General features: G+C 32.3%; 2 protein-coding genes across 5 annotated transcripts in view; one reads left to right on the top strand and one right to left on the bottom strand.

The window, feature by feature from the left end:
* Positions 1 to 16,042, bottom strand: LOC133202692 (drebrin-like protein B). 4 transcript variants are annotated; one of them, XM_061338549.1, is made up of 15 exons: positions 15,898 to 16,042; positions 14,171 to 14,226; positions 13,329 to 13,441; positions 13,043 to 13,117; positions 9,988 to 10,161; positions 9,608 to 9,685; positions 7,907 to 7,993; positions 6,244 to 6,363; positions 5,594 to 5,608; positions 4,305 to 4,385; positions 3,879 to 3,988; positions 3,025 to 3,383; positions 2,820 to 2,834; positions 2,046 to 2,258; positions 1 to 1,575 (listed from the first exon to the last, which is right to left on the bottom strand). In XM_061338549.1, the coding sequence occupies exons 1-15, from the start codon at positions 15,978 to 15,980 to the stop codon at positions 1,433 to 1,435; spliced, it is 1,722 nt and encodes a 573-aa protein (XP_061194533.1). In that variant the 5' UTR covers positions 15,981 to 16,042; the 3' UTR covers positions 1 to 1,432. The 4 variants fall into 4 exon arrangements, with proteins under 4 accessions (XP_061194533.1, XP_061194534.1, XP_061194535.1 ...); XM_061338550.1 differs by lacking the exon at positions 5,594 to 5,608; XM_061338551.1 differs by lacking the exon at positions 2,820 to 2,834.
* Positions 15,993 to 25,809, top strand: part of LOC133202691 (rho-related BTB domain-containing protein 1-like) — a 20,724-nt gene continuing 10,907 nt past the window's right edge. Inside the window, exons 1-4 of the mRNA XM_061338548.1 lie at positions 15,993 to 16,124; positions 22,659 to 22,924; positions 23,830 to 23,933; positions 25,262 to 25,453. Of these exons, the coding sequence (XP_061194532.1) occupies positions 22,733 to 22,924; positions 23,830 to 23,933; positions 25,262 to 25,453 (488 nt within the window). The 5' untranslated portion in view covers positions 15,993 to 16,124; positions 22,659 to 22,732. The remainder of the gene's footprint in view (positions 16,125 to 22,658; positions 22,925 to 23,829; positions 23,934 to 25,261; positions 25,454 to 25,809) is intronic.

A 25,809-nucleotide genomic window follows, 5' to 3' on the forward strand; every position in this document is an offset into this window, starting at 1 on the left:
TAATTTTATCAAATAATTTATTATATATTCACATCCAGTACACAGGATTGTTTCAGTTAAAAATCAGGTGACAGCTAGATATCAGTTGCTTATATCATTCTTATGTTCATTTTTTTTTCTAGCTAATATCATACTTTGTTAGTAAACAAATGTGTATAGATGTAGAAGTTATATAAAACACTTTTATCCGCCACTAAGTATGCATACCGATATGATGTCAATTTTTCAGGTACAAAACATGCATCCCAATGCTCTGATGCAAATGTTACTCTGTCCTACCTAAACTGTATAGCTGTGAATACTTAAAAATGCATCTCAAACTGTATACATTTAGAAAAAAAAAATAAAAATGTATTATTATACCAGTGGATAACTTAACGAAAAACACACCTGTACAAAATAAGCTTCTCAGTCTGCAAATCAGCTGAGCTGAGAAATATATTACCCAATGTATACACAGTTCATACATGTTCATGTACTCTTGGATACGTATGATTAATATGTATGCAAAATGGATATTCTGGGAATTACAATTGATGAGATTTTGTAGTGTGTATATACTTGCATCATACATATACAAAATAAGAACAGCTAAAAATTATCTGATTTTATATATACAGAGTATATAAAAAAAAAGATTGCTTATGTATACCTGTTAACTAAATGGTGTTTCTTTGCAACGAATTTTAAATTTTTTCAACCAGTTTATCAAAATGCAGAAAACACTTCACATTCCTTTTACACTTATCATTAAAAAAATAAAGCATATACAGTCAGTTTATAGCACTTACACACAAAATACTGCAGAATGTTTACAAAAACTCTTATATCACAATCTACAAATAAAACTATCTAAGAGTTATTATGGATTTTCAACAGAGACAATTAAGACTAGCTTTTGTAAGATTAATTATAGCAAGTGTGTTGATTAAATATCTCAAAATGAAGGAAATATGTTTATACATGTAAATATTCATTGCTTTTAACTAACCAAACATGCACAAACATGTACAATGTATATTTCCAATTCATGAATCATTGAATGATTTTTTAGTGTAAATAATAAACATTAAACATGCACCAACTATAAAGTACACGTACATGTATGTGATATGTAAGAGGAATAGAATACTTCGTCCTTGAGGGATCACTGTATAAATAAAAGCTGGGCGTGCTTGTTTACATTGCATAAAATTGATTAATTCCACCAATCTTATAGAAAAGCTAAGCTCTTACATGTATATACCATTCCTTTTCCCTTATCAATAACAATTGCCAACGATAAAATTACTTGAACATATCAATTACAATATTTCCTAAATACTCAAATCATGATATCTTCTACATGGATTTTGAACTGTCTATGTCAGTGGATATAAACTTTTATTCATCACTTAGATCAGCAGTCTTCATTAAAAGTGGCAAGGCACATTCATCCATTAATTAATTCCACGTAATTAGCAGGAAACATCCCATGGCTTCCGTCTGGTCCCATCCCTGTCCACCATCCCTCATCGATTTGTTCAATGTTTGTGATGATTTGGTCTGGATCAAAGGTAATTTCAGATTCATCCGCTGTGAATAAAATTATTTATACAGTGTAAATAAAATACAGATTTAGGTACACTAATGAGTAAGGAAATTAATTTATTGAAGACAACGTTTACATTGGCATGCATGGCAAATTCAACTTCCCTATTTCTATGCCATAAATACATCATTCTTTCACAAAGTGAAAATTTATATGCCTCTTTCATAGAGCACATGCCTGGATTTCTTAGTACATGTACATGTATGATAAACTTTGTTTCCAGTAAGGTGAATATTTCTCTTTATCTATGAATGTTTTATCCTTCCATTATCATGGTAAATATCCACCTTATTATGTATATAACAGAAACATGTATGTGCCTCCAAATGAATTTGAACCCAGGACTTCTGGCATGCCAATCCAGTGCTCTACCGATTGAGGTAAAGGGTTAAACCACTAGTCAGAGCTACATGTAGTACGATGCGATGTGTATCTTACACTACTACATAGATACCTGCTTGATAGTCATACAGTGCCCGGGCACACAGTCCATGTTCTGGCAGGATTCCAGAGGTGTTCTGTTCTCCCTGGTACTGCTGCTGTTGTTCTTGGTCGTCGTAATACTGGTCATGCCCATTCTGAGTAGGGGACATTTCTGGAGGGTACTGATCCTCATCTGGAGGGGGGTGGGACACCACAGCTGGGATATGTGGTTCTTCAGCATTATCTAATGAAAGGTAAAAAAAATTATAATACCAGTCATTCTACTGCATGTACTCACTCCCCTGAAAAAAAAAAAAACAAAGAAAAAAGAAGAGATTTAAGTTCTTGTCTTCAGAGAAAAAGGAATGAAACTAATAATAATTTCAGAAATTTTGTGCAAGATGAACTGAAAAATCAAAGGAGAGATGGATGAATTAGTAACCTAGTATAACCCTGAGTGTGTGGTATTTTAAATAAATCTATATTCATAAAGTCTATAACAATAATTTTCTGTACTAAATAACATTTGATTATTACGGAAAGTTAGAATATCTAAGTATCACTAATTTTCTAATAAAAGTTACTGTTACAATTGTTCAAATTAAATTTCAATACCATGTAATAGTATCACATTTCACATGTACATTGCAATGAGATTAAATGGCCTGAAAACAGAATAGATTAAAAACTGGAAAAGGGAGATTATGAAAAATGGTACATCCTTAAAGTACAGATGTAAAGACTTAAATATAAGATGAACTTGATGCTTCATGCTTTTTATATTTTTTTTAACAAATCAACTTACAATTAGAATAGGTTCCTGATAAAAAAAATCCAAAATATCTCAAAACCAAAATCATAGATTTACATCCCTTCAACAAGAAATTACGCAGCCTCAAGCTAATATTTTTAAAACACTCCTTGTTCATTCTATCTTAATCTAAATGAGAAATGATTCTCCTAAAATACAATACAAAATATGCTTCAGTTTAACAGAAACTTGCCCTTACCTTCTCCCCATTCATCTTCGTTGTTATTCTCCTCGTCCGAATCCTGTCTTGGAGGAAGTCCCTGTGCCAGGAGGTTCCTGGCTCGAGGAAGCTGAGGTTCTGGTTCACTCCTCTGAACCTTTGGCAACTGAGGTGATGGTGTCCTGGGGGGTGGTGATGGCTCCCTTGGGGGTGGGGAGGGTTCCCTGGGAGGAGGAGAAGGTTCTCGAGGGGGAGAGGAGAAGGAAGGCCCACTTGGTTCTGGTTCTGCAAAACTGCGCTCTGGTTTGGGTGGATTTTGGGGTAGCTGGATTGGTTGTTTTCTCTGCACTGGTTCTTCCTCCTGCTGCTGGTTGTTAAGGAAACCATGCTGGATTTTTCTGTTAAAATAAACAGATTTTATTTTTCCAAGATCTAAAGTAAAATCATTTTGGTAAGTACTTAAACATGTACCGTAGTACTAATTATAAACTCTTTCCTTTAAACTGAAATACTAGTATTTCAGTTGTTCTGAATTCAGGACCTTTATCCAAGAAGTGCAATGTCAGACCTAATAAATTACATGAAAAACACAAATCATTGGCCACATCAAATTTTGTTTCATATAATTTCAAATAATTTGTAACTTGCATTTCTAGAGGACCACATCCTTAATTTTTAGATATTACCCATAAATGGTCAGTCATAAAAAATTTAGAGTATTTTTACAAAAAAAATAAATGTCAATAGCCTGAACCAAAATTAAAGTCATCAGTATTTGGTCCTGGCTGTTTCATCTTCAAACTGTTCAGTTATTAAACATTCACTTTTTCAACTATGGGTAAAATTTTCCAATCTTATATCCTGACATAATATACACATCAATAAAATTTTACCTTGGGGGTGGAGGAGCTCTAGACACTTGGTTATCCTCAGTCTCGGATTCTCGTCTTTTGAATAATGCTCTGGCATTGGCTGTACTACTACTGGTCAATCGGGCAGCTTCCTGGGGAAAAAAAATACACATGTAGGTAATCATTATTTAAACAGAAGTGAATGTTATGAGCAAAAAAAGCAAACATGTCTATACTTATAGTGAATGACATAATACAAGAAGGTCTAAAATGTGACTTTAACCATTGACTGACTGATTTAGGCAATTCCAAATGGATAAATTCAATTTTGAAAACATGTCATTCTGACACATACATAAACTCTAAATGGCAAGTTTGTATTTACTGTAAATGGTCATCTATCTAAAGGGACACAAGTAGATAGTTTGAAGTTGCCATAATTGACATTTTGTTCCGTATCAGACTTACCGCGGCTCTCTCCTTTCTGATGGCCTCACTGCGGCGACCTCTTTCCTCTTCCTCCTTGAAGGCTTCCTGTTGTTGTTGTTCCTGCAGAGACAACCATGTGCAAAAAGTGTATGAAAATCTTTATCTCTGTGAAGTTAAAAGAAAATCTAATCATTATTTTGCATACTTTTTTTTACATATACATGTATTATTTTTTTTATCATTCAGGTTATTCAGTAGAAATCGTGGTCAGTTTGTTGCTTTCAATAATACCCATCCATCCCCCTCCCTGAACAAATGTATTTTTTTTTTTTAAAGCTGATATATATTAACTGCTACATTTACTGTATAAAAGAAATTATTATTAAAAATTAATATAAGAACAGGAATTGAGTGGAAAAAGTGAAGAATGGAAGAGAAATGTCAGAGGAAAAAGGGGGGGGGGTGTCTCCATTTGCCTGTGGTCTCAGACCTATACAATCACTAGATGATATATTCATAGCTAAGTGTAAACATATACATGTATTTGTAATAGGCTGGTTACATGTATATATAACTGTTGTACAATCACAGGAAATGCAGGACTGGTGTACCAGGTTCTAGGAGTTGGAAGGACAATGCTGCAACTCATCTTACTGCATACCATTTCTTAGCAGACTTTTACACTCTTTAAGCATGGTCACCAATGCATAAATATCTTGTGTATACTGTTTTCTTAGAGTTTACATGCAAGTGTTTCACAGATACTGCTACCAAAACCTTTTTAATGCTCTTTTTTTTTATCAGGCCTCTTCTCACATATACAGTACTTATAAATACAAGTGTGCTTGTACTAAAAATTACAGTAATGTTTTAAGCCTGCAATTCAAAATTTTGCCTATGTCATTATTCAAAAGGTTGAGATGTACATTTTTGTTTAGAGAAAATGTAGCTGTATGTAAAAATGTTAGAAAGAACAAGTTTTATATTAGTAAAGATTTCACTGAAAGCAAAAAAGCGAACAGCTATGTCGGTTTATTCTTCATTTTCACTTATTTTTACAGAAAACAATTTAAGAATCCGCTTACTACTCTTAAATAAGAATATTTTGTATTCTCCTTATAATTTTCCTACTTTAAGCTTTCATTTTCATGCTAAAAAGTTGATATACAAGAATGTATCTTAAAGAATCTTGAAACGCATACAATCATGTAGATATTAATTTTCCTTCATCATGCAGAAAGTGTTTAATGCAAAATTAATTGCCATTGTTGCATGGTTGTGAGATATATATCCAAATGGAAACAAAATTTGAGTACTTGTGTACTTACACTGGTTTCCCCACTCTATATGTAAATGAATTAATGACTGATTGATATCAAACAGAAAATAAATGATTGTGCAGGTAACAAAGTGTTATGTCTATGGAGTGAGAATAAAAAAATATATTAAGAAAATGTTTAAAAATAAAACTGAGGTTAAATGTTACTAAAACAGCTATACAAGTTATATAATAACATCTGACTAGATCAATGATAAATGATGTGACCATCTAAATATTGAATCTGACTATGTATTATATGAAATTCATAAATCACAGAGGAAGTATTACACACACACACACAAATGTTGATGTTTTATCTTGTTGATATGAAGGAATTTTGCAGCATCATACAGAATAAATATGCATTTCTTTTTCTTCACTTTTAAATATTAATCCTTGAAAACCAAAACTTTATGTCTGACTATCACGATTACACTTGTATTATGAATACAGCTGAATAATAATACACATAAGCATGCATGGCTGAAGTATATAATCAATAAATAATATACACAAAACACACCAGCCTTTCAGCAAAAACTTTAAATTTGTGTCATGACTGAGATAAATGTACAATGCACTTCACACCAAAATAAGGGGAAACAGAAATCACTCACAACACTCAAGACTTAAAATGAATGATGTTTTTCCACATACCCATCTCTTCTTTTGTTCCTCACGCTCAATTTCACTCGCCCTTCTTTCTCGGACCTTCTGTTCTCGGGCAGCTTTCATCTTTTCATTCACGATTTTGTCTCTTTCCTGGGCTTCACGGGCCTACAAAGATGTATAGATGATAAGTATTAAGATATATATACATAATTACTCAAGAAATTAATGAATTTGACAAAAGTAATGAGCAGCTTCTTATAAATGTATGATGATTTTTTTTTCAAGTTTTATTAAGCAGTTGAATACAATGTAATTTAATATGTTGAGAATATTTCATTTTATTTATATGTAGTTGAATGACTAAATATACATTATAGGATTCAAACAGAACTTCTTGTTTATAATATAAAATTTATGACTTCTGTTATTGCATTTTCAAAAATTTAAGATAAATAATTTCTACACTAAAGAAGAGAGCTGTACAAATTTCTAGCTATTCAACTACCAGTATATATAAAGAATATTGAAGCAACTACAGGTAAACAAGAACAGTGAATTATAAACTGTAGGACTTTCAATATGGGTAATAATAATGTGCTATTTGTGCAGGCACAGTAATTTTGCAGGAATTTGTATAGAGGATATGGTTGTGATAAACGATCAGGAACTGAAAGGATTTCTTGTTAATTAATCATAATTCAATGTACATGTATCAATTACTTCTCTCTTACTTGTCCTTAATACTTTAAAATCACATGCTATTAAGAAGTTATGTTGATCACAAATATTTGATGCATTCAAAATATAAAGCATACCACTGGTTTCTGTGCTTTGACATGCTAGAGGGAACCTAAAATTTGTACTCAGCAAAGTGTATACTTAACAGTCAGATTTACAGAATAGCATGAATAGATCAGCATAATCAAAACGGGTACAGTATGATGATAGGGAATTCAAAATACACAAAACTCTGCTAATATCTATTCTGATTATGATGAAAAGAAAAGTTAATCTCGATGCAATTCTCTACTAAAGTATTTGCAAAATCAAAAAAAGAATATATTATTAATGACACATAATATGTAAGGTGTAAATAAACAATTATAAGCAGTGTCTGCAAACTAAATCAAATCAACACATGTATATCTTGAGCAGCCAAATGTCATTCAAAAGAACTTCATGTTTAAAATTTATCAAAAATATTTACTCTGTCACCCAACATTCATGTGGTAAAATCTTCTTACAGTTGTTACCTTTGCATTTTGTGTTATTTTTACATAAATCTTTATGTAAATAATTTTCATAAGTTATATGTAATCGTGAAGCCTAAAGAATCTGTTTTACATGTACATGCAAATTAACACACATAAAAAGTGCTCAAACACGTTTTGTTGTAGAAATCTCTAGATTTAAAGAAGTTGCTAAGACAGACCCATAACCAAGGACTACATATGAAACCAAAATATTATAAGTTCCAAAAACACATACAAAAAAATTAACAAATAAAAAGTCTACAAGAAGGAGTAGCTTCATAGATTCATAAGCACATATAGATGTTTTGATATGGTCTGCATGAAATGTTTTTGATATACCTTGCTTAAAAAGAACCTATGAAAATACACATCACACCATTCTAAAATATTCACTGCAGCACCCATATAATATACAGATACCTAGAGTACATGTGCACTCAGCATGCAATGGATACCTCTCTTTCTTTCCTTTCTTTCTCTAGTTCCTGTTGTTCCTTCACACGTCTCTGTTTTTCCTCCTCGATACGTCGCTGTTCCTCTTTCTGAACAAGTATATATACAGATATGAAATGCTCTTAATTAATTTACCTTTGTTAATTATTTTCTTTTTCCCTTTCACTATTTGCCCTTGATAGGAGTCATTTTTTTTTTAATTTGTTTGAATTTCTCACTTTTTTTTAAACAATGAATTTCCTTATATTGTGGTGAGATGCATTAAATTTTTTCTACAATTGGTTACAAGAATGCTTTGTTTCATCGTTTACTTCCTAATATATTTTAGCTAACATTTACTCTCATCACATTTTGCAAGGTTTTCTGTTTTAACTAGACACATTCCTACTTAAACTCTAATTTACATTTGCTGAAGAATACAACAAATGACAATCTATGTAGTAAATGCCTACTAAATTTGACTCAAAGGAATTTTAATTGTAAATTTCGGAGATTTATAGTTTATAAGCAATTCATATACTCTTTAAAAAATCTAATATTCATGTAACTAAATTAATCATATTTGGATCAACTGATTTGGTAAGGTTAATTTTAAAAAACATTTGATTCAATCAAACGTACGCAGCTAGGTTAAGGACGCCCATGAAATATACGCCTTTATATATTCAGGGAAAATGAATACAATTTTAATATTTTTTTTAACAGCAGTAGTTTTGATAAATGTGAATTGTGGTGTTCGCATTTGTATATATCGTGTCTCTGCTGAGTTCGGCCAAAGTGACGTCGCTTACATCAGCTGTTTGTCACGTGACAGGTTTAAAATTGGACCATATATGTACTACTACAAAGATCGTAAAAGTTCAACGATATACGGGCATCTTTCTGCTTTAAAATCTATTTTGTTTTCTTTGAGACAAATTCCTTAACCCGAAAAGTGCTGGGAGCAACTTCCTCATGCTCGAGAATTGTTTAGAATTTAGCCGTCTTTCTATAAACTCCAGGCAAAAATGTAATACGCATTGGAATAATGTTAGATTACGGAATAAATAAACAACGTACAACCAGCTCCCAGCACTTTTCAGAATAGTAGGAATAATAGCTACACGTGTTTAAAAATTCAGAATTTATAGTGAAGCGGATATCGTTGAACTTTTGACATTTTCGAGGGGCTGGACCTGTCATTCTAGCACGTTACTGTACAAATGTGCTCCCTACGGCTTTATATAAAGTCTACACATTATCAATTTAGTTTAACAATAAAATGTGGATTAATATATTTTAGAATATGTCTCTCTTTTGGCCCGACTACGCATGCTTCCTATTTATTTTTATTTCAAGCTACGATAAAAGCTTGATCTACGCCTCAAATACAGATAAAACTGCGTGTCAAACTAAGAAATGACGTCATCTCAGTAAGTACAGCGAGATCAAGCTTGCTTTCATTCTGCATACGCTAAGTGCTATTATGGCAAGATAAGTTCCACATCCATTTATCTTTATAACATTTATAAGAAACGAAAGTATTTAGTGCGTTTTAAAAAGAACATATAGTATTTATTCATCGAGATTCATTTGTATTGTTTTAACGTGACGTGCTTTGCCGAACCTCTGCATAGGCTGACGTATATATGGGAGTCCTTTACCTAGCTGCGTAGTTGCACCCTGTTGGACTTTTGAATTGTTTGAATAAATGAGTGAGCTACCTCAGTCTCTGCCCAGAACTTGTCCCTTGCTTTACTGTTGATATCCTTAGCTGCTATTGTTCTCTGATAGACTGAGCCCTATAAATAATGGTATCACAAACAAAATTCTAAAATTTACATGTATATTAAATTAATGATTCTAATCAGTCACATTCAGATAATATTTTCTTTCAAAACTAAGTACCACTCAATTTACATGCATTGATATGGATACATGTAAGTATCATTCCAATAATTATTTCCTGAAAGAAATTAATCAATAAACATAAAATAATACAGGATCTTGCCATGGGGAAATTTTGGATAGCAAGCTTATGATGGGGAAAAAGTGAATAAGGCAAATTGAATTTGCTATAATGGGAGATAACTGTGTTATATACCACAGGACCAGGGGAATCCTCTTTTTTGATATTTTTAGTTGGTTTCTGGGGTGGAGCTTTTGGTTTCTCCTGGTGTATGCTGTAGTTTGCCCCCGATGCTTTAGCCACTTTCTTAACAATATCATCAGGATCTACGTCTTCTTCTGTCCTGGCATTCACAGTCACGTGGACTCCCTAAATTTGGAATAAAATTTCTGATAATCAAATGCACAAGAGTATTCATTTTCAGAAAGATTTCCCTGTTAACTCATACATTTAAAACAAGATAACATTCTCTAATTACTTCCTGCAAGGCACACTGAATCATTTAAATTCATACAGTGTGTATCTACAAATGTGAATTTTAATTGAATGCAGTGAAGGACCTTTGGTGGGTTTTGGAGCCTATAATACAATCCTTTCACATAGTTTGAATACATGCATGCCTACATATGTATTTAGTGCATTAAATGTACATGTATAACAAAGGCTTTCTTAAACATATATATAAAGATATACACTTGTACACATTTTTTATATTTATATTCAGCACATCAAATACCACAACTTTGAAACATACTTTGCTATAAATGAACAATATATGAGATAAAATTACATCTGGGAATAACTGTAACTACTTTCTTTAAGACTGATTTTTGCTCCAAAGATTATTTCTAAAAATCTGACAGGGAATTCTAAATCATTTCAAACAAGCTGGATTTCCTTGTATAGAATCTGACATCCTAAAAAAGTTTTACTGTATATTCAATAATATGTACATTTCTGAATGTCAAAACAAATATATCTGTACCCATGGTAAATGCAACACCGATTCAAAAAATGAGAATACACTCAAATGTCCTAACTGTTACAGCAACTTACTCTAACGATACACTCAGTGTCCTTACTATAACAGCAACTTACTCTAACAATACACTCAGTGTCCACATTGTTACAGCAACTTACTCTAACGATACACTCAGTGTCCTTATTGTTACAGCAACTTACTCTAACGATACACTCAGTGTCCACATTGTTACAGCAACTTACTCTAACAATACACTCAGTGTCTTTACTGTAACAGCAACTTACTCTAACAATACACTCAGTGTCCTTACTGTAATAACAGCAACTTACTCTAACAATACACTCAGTGTCTTTACTGTAACAGCAACTTACTCTAACAATACACTCAGTGTAATTACTATAACAGCAACTTACTCTAACGATACACTCAGTGTCCTTACTGTAACAGCAACTTACTCTAACCATACACTCAGTGTCCTTACTGTAACAGCAACTTACTCTAACAATACACTCAGTGTCCTTACTGTAACAGCAACTTACTCTAACGAAACACTCAGTGTCCTTACTATAACAGCAACTTACTCTAACGATACACTCAGTGTCCACATTGTTACAGCAACTTACTCTAACAATACACTCAGTGTCTTTACTGTAACAGCAACTTACTCTAACAATACACTCAGTGTCCTTACTGTAATAACAGCAACTTACTCTAACAATACACTCAGTGTCTTTACTGTAACAGCAACTTACTCTAACAATACACTCAGTGTAATTACTATAACAGCAACTTACTCTAACGATACACTCAGTGTCCTTACTGTAACAGCAACTTACTCTAACCATACACTCAGTGTCCTTACTGTAACAGCAACTTACTCTAACAATACACTCAGTGTCCTTACTGTAACAGCAACTTACTCTAACGAAACACTCAGTGTCCTTACTATAACAGCAACTTACTCTAACGATACACTCAGTGTCCACATTGTTACAGCAACTTACTCTAACAATACACTCAGTGTCCTTACTGTAACAGCAACTTACTCTAACGATACACTCAGTGTCCTTACTGTAACAGCAACTTACTCTAACGATACAGTCAGTGTCTTTACTGTAACAGCAACTTACTCTAACAATACACTCAGTGTCTTTACTGTAATAACAACAACTTATTCTAACAATACACTCAGTGTCTTTACTGTAACAGCAACTTACTCTAACGATACACTCAATTTCCTTATTGTTACAGCAACTTACTCTACAATACACTCTCTGTCCTTACTGTAACAGCAACTTACTCTAACGATACACTCAGTGTCCTTACTGTAACAGCAACTTACTCTAACGATACAGTCAGTGCCATTATTGTTACAGCAACTTACTCTAACAATACACTCAGTGTCCACATTGTTACAGCAACTTACTCTAACGATACACTCAGTGTCCTTACTGTAACAGCAACTTACTCTAACGATACACTCAGTGCCATTATTGTTACAGCAACTTACTCTAACAATACACTCAGTGTCCACATTGTTACAGCAACTTACTCTAACGATACACTCAGTGTCCTTACTGTTACAGCAACTTACTATAACAATACACACAGTGTCTTTACTGTAACAACAACTTACTCTAATTATTCACTCAGTGTCCACATTGTTGCAGCAACTTACTCTAACAATGCACTCAGTGTCTTTACTGTAACAGCAACTTACTCTAACGATACACTCAATTTCCTTATTGTTACAGCAACTTACTCTACAATACACTCAGTGTCCTTACTGTAACAGCAACTTACTCTAACGATACAGTCAGTGCCATTATTGTTACAGCAACTTACTCTAACAATACACTCAGTGTCCACATTGTTACAGCAACTTACTCTAATGATACACTCATTGTCCTTACTGTTACAGTAACTTACTCTAACGATACACTCAGTGTCCTTACTGAAACAGCAACTTACTCTAACGATACAGTCAGTGCCATTATTGTTACAGCAACTTACTCTAACAATACACTCAGTGTCCTTACTGTAACAGCAACTTACTCTAACAATACACACAGTGTCCTTACTGTAACAGCAACTTACTCTAATGATACATACAGTGTCTTTACTGTAAAAGCAACTTACTCTAACAATACACTCAGTGTCTTTACTGTAATAACAGCAACTTACTCTAACAATACACTCAGTGTCTTTACTGTAAAAGCAACTTACTCTTACAATACACTCAGTGTCCTTATTGTTACAGAAACTTACTCTAACAAATGCAGCCACATCTCGTAGATGACTTGTACACTTGAATTTCATGGATTCAGGAGCTGCTTCTCCTTGCTGAAATAAAGTCAAAAACATAAAATAAAGTTCTGATGGTACATGTTACTACGTAGTACGCTCAAACACAATTTATTTTTCTTTCTTTAATGTGCGATTTCAAAGAAACTCCCAGAGTACGGGATAAAATATACTACTTGATGAGTATACCTATGCAATGGAAAATTTAATTAAGCATGAATTTTGAATATTTAAAGTAATTGTGTCTTACCCAGTTAATCAAGACATATTTTGGGAGGTTGGTGTTAGGGTCCAAAACTTTGCAATAGGCATACATAATCTTAGAACTATTGAGATCCTCCGTCATTTCTTCAATTCCTCCACCTACAACCAGAATATCTTTAGTTACTAAACACTCTTGAACATAATGAAATATATATATGCATAAAATCAAATCTCTGAACTACTACATATGCTAAAAAATGTACAATTTTATGTTGAAAATATTAGGGGAAAAAATATTGTTTGGGTCCAAATAATTCTTTGGTAATTGTTACACGTACCAGTACTACAGGTGTAGTAAAATATACATGTGTACAGAAGATGTAGTGAAACTTTTTGCATACACAGCTAAAATGAACATCCATAATTCATTAAACTACAACACTTTCGTAACAAAATATGACTGTTATAAGCAGGTATTTGCTAACAGCATCATCATTAATCTTTAACCTTTGAGTTATGGTAAAACGACTAACATATAATATATAAATATAGACAAAATGTCTAAATACTGATATAAAGCTGCTCAAGGATGTTCTATTAAGTTGCTTTAAGCTTGCAGATGAGATTTAAGTTAAACAAACATTAATTATCAGAAGAACATAAACACTTGAACTGCAATAATTTCAGAACCTGATATGTCAAACAAGTCAGAGGGATATATGTCATAAGGAGTCTATTCTTCATACTTATACATACATGTACCTGAAACAAGTCTTAACTATAAAAGTGTTTATCCTTAGACCTTAGATATCTCATTTTTGAAAGTAAGTTTCACTGGGTTTGGGTAATTGAAGTTACATTGTATTTAATAATTAGTATACTGCATACCTCCAGTTCCAACAAGCTTGAGGATGGCAGTCTGTCCTTCATACCCCATGACCATCCTAGAGAAATAATGAAATGAGCAATAAAGAAAAAAAATGATTATAGAATGATAGTTTGTATACTTTATTTAATTTCAAAATTTTCATGATTAACTCACCAAACATCAGATTTACATTGTATTTTATATAAAATGCCCTTCTCCTTTATTCTCAGTAACTGAATTTTTATTTTTTTTTTTTACCAAAATATCAAATGAAATGATGAGACTTCTTTCTTATATTAAAGATAAAATATATTAATCTGCATTTGGCAGGAAAAACATATAAATTTCTACAATTTAATGTATAAGTAGATAATGTCAGACTACACCGAGTTGCAATAAATAATTATAAAGCAGGGTTCTCACTAGGATTTTGCTAACTTGAGTCCCAGGACTCAAGATTTCTGAGAAGGTTGCGTCCCAGCTAAATTTGATGCGTCCCAGAATAATTATGTTGAGTCCCAACTAAATTATTGCAGTATCCCTCCATCCAAACATCAATATAAATCTTTATCATTTTATCAGTTTGTTTACGCAATATTAACATATTCAAGTATATAAACTGGTAATGCATTCAAGCCATATTCTAAAATACACACGTAATCAATTGCCAAAAAAATTAACTTGGTGTTTATAAAGCTAAAATTAACTGTTGCATAATCAACTAGTACCCGAAAGTTGACTGTATACAATCACAGGTGTCATGTGCAATGAGGCGTAACTAATCCTGTCGGTCGTCTGCACTGGGTGAAATTCACGAGATAATCAAGCCGCATTGTGTATACAAGCAGTAATTATGGTTTCTACATGTAGATAACACTCAAGATTCAAAAGTGTGTGTTTTTTTTAAAAAAAAAAAAAGCTGCAGTGTGTTTACAGCTGTCGGAGTTTGGCATGCGACATTATTATGACTATGGACTAATAAACATGAAGTATCTTAATTATGATCAATCCCTGTTTTAAAAAAAAAGAGAAATAAGTACAAGAAAAGTTATTTCTTGGATGAACTTTATGATAGTTACAGGAAGGTTTCGATTAAATATTTCTTTGACAAATCCCAACATCTAAATTCCCCGTTTTTGAAATTACCTGAATTTTCTCGCTAACGAGGACGCATCCGATCATGAGTCCGCGGACGCATCGTTTTTAAGAACCTTGCGTCCCAAGTAATTTTGCTGCGTCTAGGATGCAGATTCTTGCGTTAATGAGAACCCTGATAAAGTATCAATTAATGAGCACATTAAGTTACATTAACAGATTAAGTGAGATAATTTGAAACATCCTGTTGGTATCTCAAGTTGAACTTAAAAATTTAATAATTGTATTTCCTCCATCTCCTCCAACATTTTTAATGATTGAAATGATAAATGAAAAGGAAGTTAGCATGAAATAATCATATTCACTGATTAAGTGAAGTTAACTCACTTAGACCCCACCCCCCACCCCTTTTCTCGGAAAAAAAATCATCAGATTCGAAAAAGGCAATGCTGAGAACAGAAGTTCCAGATCTAAAATTAACCGTTTCTTTTATCAATCATGTTCCAAGACGAAGGCGGCGCACCTGTTGACAAGTCTTCTAGTGTCAACAAAACCTAAAGCGGAAGCTTGACTAATAATCGTTACAATGCAACAAAGTGCGCTATTTGCAATGTGTTGAGCATTAATGTTTTTTTAAAGTAAATCAATATACCAATCTGTTGGCGTCTTTTCATCCACAACATCGTTGTATGCCTTAAGAAGGGCGTCTTTATTTTTTCGGATGTCTATCGCCATCCTCCTTTTTCCGCATGTGCCTGAGTACTACGTAACTATTTTCTGTGCACATAATCACATGACTCATTTTGTTTACGACGGAAGGAAGTTAACCAGAACGTCAACAAAGGAGAAGCAGAAACTGCTGTTAAAATTGGTTGACAGGTATTTTGTTTATTTTCTTTTTCTAAACACGGAATGAATATTTTTTATGAATAACATTATGGAGAATTTTGATATCTTGTTGTTGAAAACGTGGTCGAAAGACGACACTATTATGCGACATAATTTTCCTGTCAGCAATGTGCCCGCAAGCGCGCGTAAAAATGTACTCCTGTCATTCATCAGAAAATATTGCAGACTTGTACATGTACTTTGAGTAAGCATTTTGTTATGAGAGAAATTTTAATTACATACTTCATAGATATGCTTAAGGCGTAGTTTTATCAACATGGACTAGGATAGAGTTGAATATGTGGTCAGCTGTTTAATAATTGAATTATACGACTCCATGCAGTACCTGATCTGCACGTGCATAGTGTCATGCAAAATTATTTTACAGAGAATTAACATTATTACAGAGAACATTGATTTTTTTATTGTTCGGATATACTTCTTATTTACATGGAGTTAAAGATGTATATTTAAATAGATATTAATTTGAAAAATGTTACACAAAGGCTAGGCAAAACATGCATCAGTCATGTTTGAACAACAATTCAAGTGCATGGTAAAAATATCAATAATTACTTATTCCATTCAGGCTGTTTTAAAGATGTTGAATTTTTTAATTGACTAAAAATGTGTGTTGATTTAAAACTGTGACTGACCCGTGGAAAATTGAACTGCCTATATAGCCAATGGAGTTTAAATGATAACTGTCTACAATTTATGCATACTTATAAAAACTAGGTATATGTACATTCTCAGAAAAATCTTGAATAAATTATGTGGCTAGCCTAGTCTTGTCAAATGAAAATTGAATTGTCCTTGTTGATAGCCCTGAAGAGGTTGTTGTCCTAAACATTGACCAACCTATCAGCGGTCATTTAAACTGGTTCAATACACCAAAGTAATATTGTATAACATGTTTATGAAGTGAAGCACATAAATACATTGGATGCCTCAGGTGCCACAAGGATATTTGTTACCTGTATTAAAAGACAGTCAATATGTACATAATATAGCCATTTTTCCCTTATTTAATTATTTGAGAGAAAGGAAAATTTACTTTAGAATTCAGAAGGTGTTTGTAATTAAATATGATTATTGATTATTTCCAGATTTAATAACTTTTTTATCTTGTTTTGCTCTGTATCAGCATGATCAGGTGCTCTTTCTGTAATGAGAGTGCTTATATTTATATGTATCAGAAAACCCAGCTCCGTATGAAGCTTTCAATCATAGACACACAAAGTTCTCTATAAAATCAACTATTTTTAGACATTCTTTGGAGAGGTTTTGAAGGTTAAATGATTGTTGTACTTTGAAAGACACTGAGGTCATCTGAAGATTATTTATTGAAGGTCATACAGTATGGGATATAAAGAAATCCAAGGATATCTTATCAGATACCAGAAATGATCATGCTTGACTGCATGAACAAAAATTCCATGATCTTGCAGAATTTTTTTTGTGTGATTTAGAGAGAGCATTTTTCTACAGTATGGGAATAAATCTTGAAGACATTCAAGATAAAATACAACTTTTGGGTCTGTTTATAGACATGTTTATTTCCTTTTGTTTGTTTGTTTGTTTTTTTTTTTTGTTGTTTTTTTTGTTTTTTTTTTTTTTTTGCATTTACCAAATCCTACCAATAGTTATCTATGTTAAAATAATAATTATTTAGGAGGCTTAAATCACTCAGTAAGATTTACATTCACAGTTTCACTAAATCTCATTCAGTTGGATGATATGGTTAGTCTTGAGCAAACTGTCATCCAGGACATGCAGAATATTTGTAGAATGAAAAAAATCTATTTACTTTGGTGATGAAAAGAATCATTCAAGTATTCTTAATTAAAAGAAGAAATGTTTAAATGGCCAGCATGTCGGATGTGTATATGTAATTAAACTACACTTCACACTGGATTACCTAACTCTACCTTTCAGGTAAATTTATAAGTGCTTTTACCGAGTGACTGGGTGCAAAATAAAATAATTTCAACAATTCATTGAAAATTTATCAGTCTAGCTGAGACTTTTTTTTCCAGATAATTTCATATGAGTTAAATTTAGACATGACTAAACTAAAGGAGTATGCTAAATAGCAAAAAAAAGTGGTGTGGAAGTGTAGGATATTTAAGAATAGCAAAGTCACAAACTGGTCTGATTAAGCATTGAATCATTATTTTTTTTAAAGATGTAGTTTCATAACTGCAATGGTGTGCGCAAACAAATTTTCATAATGTGCTCGTAACACTGAATTATAAAAGGTATTACAGATTTTTTTGATATGCATACACTTTATATTAATACAGACAGCTAATAATGCTAACTTCAGCAGTACCAGATTTTTTTCAATATTTTTAAGTGCAAAAATATTTTAATTGGTTGTGCATTCTAATGTAGGTCAGAATAAAATATATACAACACACTTTTTTTCACTGTATGATTTATCTCCCTATTCAGTATGTCATCAGGAGCTCAAATTACAGTGTATACATGAAATTTTTCATGCAGCAGATAGGACTTTAGACTTTGTCAGGCTTCCAGAAGCAATTTAGTTATACCAGCATTACACACGGCATGGAATGTTACCTGTATTTTTAACACAGGTTATTAAACTATGAACTATCATGCCTCTTTGTTTTAAGAATAAACAGATGCATAAATTACATGATGATAAAAGACGTTATACCAATTGGCCCAAAGAATTTTGCTATCTGTGTTTTAACAATGCTTGAAAGATGAGAATCTTTTATGTGCCTTTTAGAGAAAATTGACGGAGGCAATGGAGTGTTGATTTCATTTAGTTATTGCAGATAAGCTGTATCTATTGCTATTTTATGACTCCATTTTCCTTTTGGCAATTTCTCATCAGGAGACAATATGTATTTTATTTCCCTGTTAATACCAAATCAATGAACAATAATTTATGTTTTATGGGAGCTTAATTTAAACATAACCATTAAAAAACATTAACTCATATTCTTATGGTAGGATTATTGATACTAGAAATTATACCTACCAAGTCCATTTGTTGTTTATTTTTATCTTATACACACATGTATATCATATAATTCGGTTAGTCTCAAAACAAAGGGCAGACAATGTACTCAACATTTACAATGCTAATTAATTCTATCAATGATATACATGTATGTATAATTTATACAAATTTAATTCAGTCAGTCTTAAAAAACAAACAAACAAACAAAAAAACCAACAACAACAAAGAAACAAGAGAGTAAAAAAAACCAACAAAGAACTGATGCCCAGATACTCGGCTTTAATTTAAAACGCTAATCAGTATCCATTATTTGATTTGATTTTACCCAATCTGATTTAAATTAGATATTTTATTCACTCATGTTTTTCACTACACAAGCTGTTGCTCTTACATGTCTCACAGAGAGATAGGTGAGTGCATCTGCTTGTGATGTGCGATATATGTGAGTTCATCTGCTAATTAAATTACACTAAATAAGCAGAAGCATTCACATTTTTCGCATATTTCACTACACAAGAAGATGCACTTTCACATCTCACCATACAAGCAAATGCACTAACATATCTCATGTCAGAAGGAGATGAACTCACATATATCTCACAACTTAAACAGATGCAATCAGGTATTTCATTACATAAACAGATGTTCTCAAATATCTTAACTTACACAAGATGATATCAACAAGTTCCTCACTACATATTAAGAAGGAGGACTTGTATATTTTACTAATTTTAATTTTATTACATGTACTACACTAACAGTTGTGTTCTCCTATCACTGCAGTTGTTTTCAGATACCTATCTCGCTACTTCAGCAGAAACACTCATGTTTCTAACTACCAGGCAAATGTACTCATGAATCTCACTACATGAGTATACACAATAATGTTTTTCACTACACAAACATATGCACCTGTCACTTATCTCGATATATTTACATTTCCAATGTCTTTGTCCGAGATAAAATTACAAACTGTAAAAATACTTTATTTCTACATAAATCTACTGGTTCATCGAGAGGCGCGGTTAAAAAAAAATCACGTGCGGGGCGGGACAAATAGAGACAGAAGCGGGACTATTAGCACGGGAATTTGCAGAATCAGGAGCATGTAAATATAAGGAATAACTCAGATTTTTTGGATTCATGACGATGATCAATCGATTGGCTTGCGTGATAATTTTATGTATAAACGCCTTCGGCGTTTATGCAAATTATCACGCAAGCCACTCGATTGATCACATCATGAATCCAAAAAATTAGACAGTTATTCCTTAAATACAAGCGCATGCTCTCACCTATCTCCTACAGAGAACAAGCTTTCATCCATCTCATTACATGAACATATATTGCACTCTTGGATATCAATAATTCACTGTATATAAGCAGGTTCACTCACATATCTTACTATACAAGCAGATGTATCTACTTATCTCACTACATGAGCATATGTACTCATGTATCTCACTACATGAGCATATGCACTCATGTATCTCACTACATGAGCATATGTACTCATGAATCTCACTACATGAGCATATGTACTCATGTATCTCACTACATGAGCATATGTACTCATGTATCTCACTACATGAGCATATGTACTCATGTATCTCAGTACACAAGCAGATTCACTCACTTATCTCACTACACAAGCATATACACTCATTTATCTCACTACAAAAGAAGATGGACTCCCTATCTCACTTCACAAGCATATAACTTTTCACTTATCTCACTACTAAACCTAATGCAGTCATATCTCGGTACCCAAGCAGACTTATCTCACTGCACAAGCATATGCTATAACCATGATAACCTTTTACCTATCTCACCGCAGGAGCAGATGCATTCACATATCTTATGACACAAGAAGATGTTGACTTCAGAAGGCTATTTTGATTAGAATGGATTTTGATCAATGTACATGAGTTTCATAAACAGTGCTCACTTCTAGCATTAATAATGCACTCTCATAGCACTTAAAACCTGAAATCCACGTAACAATGCATGTGATATAAGTAAGATATTGAATTTTCAGACTAGGCCAAAAAAAATAATAGTCTTGTTTCCTGCTACCAGGCAGAAAAAGATAGGGTAGGAAAATTATTTTATTTTATTTTTTCCAATGGCATTTTTTGGGTATGAACTAATACAAGATCAAATTAAACACGTCACAGGTCAATATTGTCTTTTAAAATTAAATTTCATATCTTTTGATGCACAACTCAAGTGGTATTTTATGAAAGTCCATATTTAAAACAGGGAATTTCATGAAATGCTTGTTTTATGTTAACATGGAAACCAATTACAGTGACAGAATGATGAAATTCTGAAAATTCCCGATTTTTTTTCTTTCAAAATTTAAAATAACTTAAGGGTCGGGCACAAAAAAATAGGGTCGGTCAGGTAGCAGGAAACAAGACTATCATTTTTTTGGCCCTAGGCTTAGATGAAGTGTTTCTGAAGTGATATTTTAATATCAAAATATTTATATTAAGGTAAAGCTGATAAACAATTAAATAATTAACATATGCTAGAAGTTTATTTTAAGAGTATAATTAAGACATAAAAGACTAGAAAGGTATTTCATATGAACTTTGGCTCTGTCTATTTCTAGGTTAATTAAACATGTTAATTCATTTAGTTCCATAACCCAAGTCAAGGACAAGCTTTAGGGGAAAAAAATTAATCACCTAATATTTAAATAAATTATAATTATTCATCTGTTTAATATTTTTTTTTTTTATTCTTTGAAGTAGAACCTCCAGAAAAAGCTGAGCAAAAATGAAAATATTTATTAAAGATTCTTTCATGCATTTATATTTTACACTGCATGAATTTTTTGCAACAACTGTCATCATATTTTAAATTTTATACACACTTCCTTATGTCATTTACATGTAAAAGTGCTATAGCATTAGCATAATCAATATTTTTGTATTACAAAGGTAATTGTATTTATACAAATTCACGTAACAGCTGGAAGATATAACTGAATCCAGTAAAAAATAATCATTTTGTTAACATGGTTAAAATGACATACATTTTTAAGGGTTCTAATGATTTTTAAGCCAGTTATGATGTATCGGCTTTTATTTCCTATGGACTTCTGTGTATATAAATTATTATAGCATAATACTCTGTCAAACATGTATTGAACTATCTCCAAGTTTTTTTTTTTTTTTTTTTTTTGTATACTAGTTTCTAAGTCCTGCTGTAGGCAGTGTTGTTTGAATTTAAATCATTATTTTAAGATCAGAGTTAATTCAGTTATTAATTTTTAAACTGGAGTTAATTCAGCTGTTAATTTCAGTAGAATGATAAATTAGAAGTTTGAAGTATGGTGACATATTGACATATTTTCATGGTTTTGATAAATTATGCTGTAACATTTATATGAATCTTGTGTAAATATTTCTGTTATCAGGTATTTACATTGATTTTCTCTCATTTTGTTTTACTGGTAGAATAATCATTATGCATGTAAAAACATAGACATAATGTATGTTTTCATTATGTATTTGCAGGGCCATGCTGAACATCTTAGGTCCTTAATTAACTGCACCATCAAAGCAATTAAAGCCAGAAAAATCATTCAACCATGGTGAACCGGTCATTAGAAGAGGGAAGTCAGTATGAATACATCAAGTGTGTTGTGGTGGGGGATGCAGGGGTTGGGAAAACCTGTCTGATCTGTGCCTGGGCCTGTGGAACAAGCTACACCCTTGAGCGACTTGTAAGGACCCCCTCCTCCTCAGTGTGGGCCATTGACCACTACCGCAATGACCAAGAGGTAGGGCATATAGTTGTCTCTACATCAGAAAAAAATTTATGCTCCAAAGATTCTGGTGCATATAGTTTTACTCTGTCTGTCTGTCTGTTTGTCCTAAAAAACTTTAACCTCGGCCAAACTTTTGAATGGTTGGAGCTAGTGCTTTCATATTTCACAAGTGTATTCCTTGTGACAATATCTTTCTTTGGGTACCAATATTTTTGACCATTTGACTTTGACCTTAGAGCTTGACCTTCTTTTGAAAAACTTTTACCTTGGTCATAACTATTGAATGCTTTGTGATAGGGTTTTCATATTTCACAGGTTTTTCTTTTTCTTGTAACAAAACCTTTTCTTAAGTACTAATATTTTATACCTCATGACCTTGACCTTAGAGTTTGACTTATCTTTGAAAAATTTATCCTTTACCATAATTTCTGAATGGTTGCAGCAAGGGCTTTCATATTTCACAGATGTATTCCTTGTGACAAGAATTTTCCCTTGGATACAACATTTTTTATCTCTTGAGCTTGACCTTGGACTTTGGCTTGGATTTGAGAAACTTAAACCTTTGCCATGAGCTGCCATACAGGGGCTTCAGTGTTTCACAAACACAACTTGTTTTGTCTAGAATAGTTGTTTCTCTGTGCAAATGAATATAATTAATAAAAAGATGCAAAAAAGGTTGAAGTACATGGGAGAGAAAATTATGTATTGCAGCAAAAGCACTTTTGCTGAAAAACATTTTAGAAGAGTTGATCACATTAAGGGAGAATTGAGGGAGAATAACTAACCTAATTTTTTAACCAAACAAAGTAAAAATTATTGAGTATAACAAGCATACTTATTAAAATTCAATTTTTTTTTATTTACAAAATTCTTCAACATATGCCTTCTTAGCTAGAAAGCATTCTTTCTTTATTCAGGTGCTGGACAGGTCTTGGTGCAATGTAGATGGAGTCAGATGTTCCCTGAAACTGTGGGACACTTTTGGTTACCATGACAAGAACAGAAAGTTTGCTTACAGAGGGTAAGTTACGTAATGCTGCAATAAGACTATATACTTCACTGCTTACAGAGGGTAAGTTATGTAATGCTGCAATAAGACTATATACTTCACTGCTACAGAGGGTAAGTTACGTAATGCTGCAATAAGACTATATACTTCACTGCTTACAGAGGGTAAGTTACGTAATGCTGCAATAAGTCTATATACTTCACTGCTTACAGAGAAGTTATGTAATGCTATGATGAGACTATATACTTTTAGCTACATTCTGCTTACTAGGACTGCGCAATAATATAAATTTTCCGGTATATTGCAATTCGTTAACAAAAAATATCGTAAAGCGATAAGTTTTTCCAGTACCAATATACCAGGAAAATGCTTGGGCTCTAGATTTATGAAGTAAAATATGAAATTTAAGATGTCAGAAATGTTTTAAGTTGTGCTAAACAGTACCAAACGGTAAAGGTTTCTGTTGTATGGTTGCATTTTGTTGCCAAACTGTAATGAAATCTATTAACCCTTTGTGTGTACAGTTTACAACGTATTTATAAAAGTTTTATACACTTTGCTTATAAATGGAGTTTAATAAAATAAGAAAAGAGCATTTTAACTTTTATTGAAATTATTGCAATACATATTGCAATACAGTTCCAAATATCGAAATATATCGTAATACGAAATTCCCAGCCGATACCGAGCCCTACTGTTTACAGAGGGTATGTTGCATGATGATGCAATGAGACTATTGAGTATCACAAATACTGTGCAGAAATATTGATCTGAATGCATTTTCTACAATTTAATTAGGATTTAGTTTCCTCCAGGAAATTGAAATTATTTGGGGATTTATTAAATTGACAGTCAATTATCTTTATTAAAAATATATCCTGCCAGCTGTTTTTTTCATGTTAAGTCATTAATTAAAATTTAATTGTATCCTTTTTGGCAACTTTACTTTTTGGGTAGACTTACATAGCAATGACAGTTGCTACTTTTTGGGGCACAACATATATAGATAAAGAGACAACCATTTTAATTTACACTTTATAACAAAGAGGAAGCAAACAAAATTTTGAGATAGATCTCATACCCGGTAATTATTCGTATACTTTTCAGTTTATTTTTTGAATGCATGAAAAATGTTCCAGAATTCTTATGTATAATTATTGTTACAATGTAATTATCAATCATAAAATTATCAATGAATTCTTACAGTTTCATCATGTTCACATAAGTCAAACTGAATCTATGTAATGAAATCAAAATAATCTCTTTTCATATAATATATTTATGATTTAAAATGTACAGGAATATTCAATATAAAGAATTATGTTATTTTAATATTTCAGGTCAGATGTGATTTTACTGTGCTTCAGTGTAGCTAAGCCTAGCTCATTAAGAAATGTGGAGAAGTTCTGGATTCCAGAGATAAAGAGTAGGTGTCCGGCCACGCCCATCATCCTGGTGGGGACTCAGGCAGACCTCAGATACATCTATAAGAATGAGAAATACAAGAATATGGACAAAGGACTTCTATATAAGTAAGAATAAGGAAAGGGAGTTAACTCTTGATAAAGAACTGCTTAAAAAAAATATATTGAGAGTCTTAAGTTGATCGAGATGAAAAATTTTAGTGACAGTTATGGTTTTAAAAACACTTTCTATTATAAATATAAAGCATCTTTATGCTAACAACTATACATTAGGTAATAAATATGCAGTAGCATTATATGTTTTAATATTTAACATATTGCAGGCATTATTCAGAGCATGCATGGACACTTTAACAAACTTGGTCTCAGTTTTGACTGATGTTTAAAGAGCTTATTTATTTGAAATCCATAGTTTAGAAGGTTTTGTGAAATGTATGAAAATATATCTTGCGTTTAATTTTCTT

This window comes from Saccostrea echinata, unplaced genomic scaffold (genome assembly GCF_033153115.1).
Source record: "Saccostrea echinata isolate AGI-Se365-2 ecotype Australia unplaced genomic scaffold, CSIRO_AGI_Sech_v1 ptg000047l, whole genome shotgun sequence".
NCBI lineage: Eukaryota > Metazoa > Mollusca > Bivalvia > Ostreida > Ostreidae > Saccostrea > Saccostrea echinata.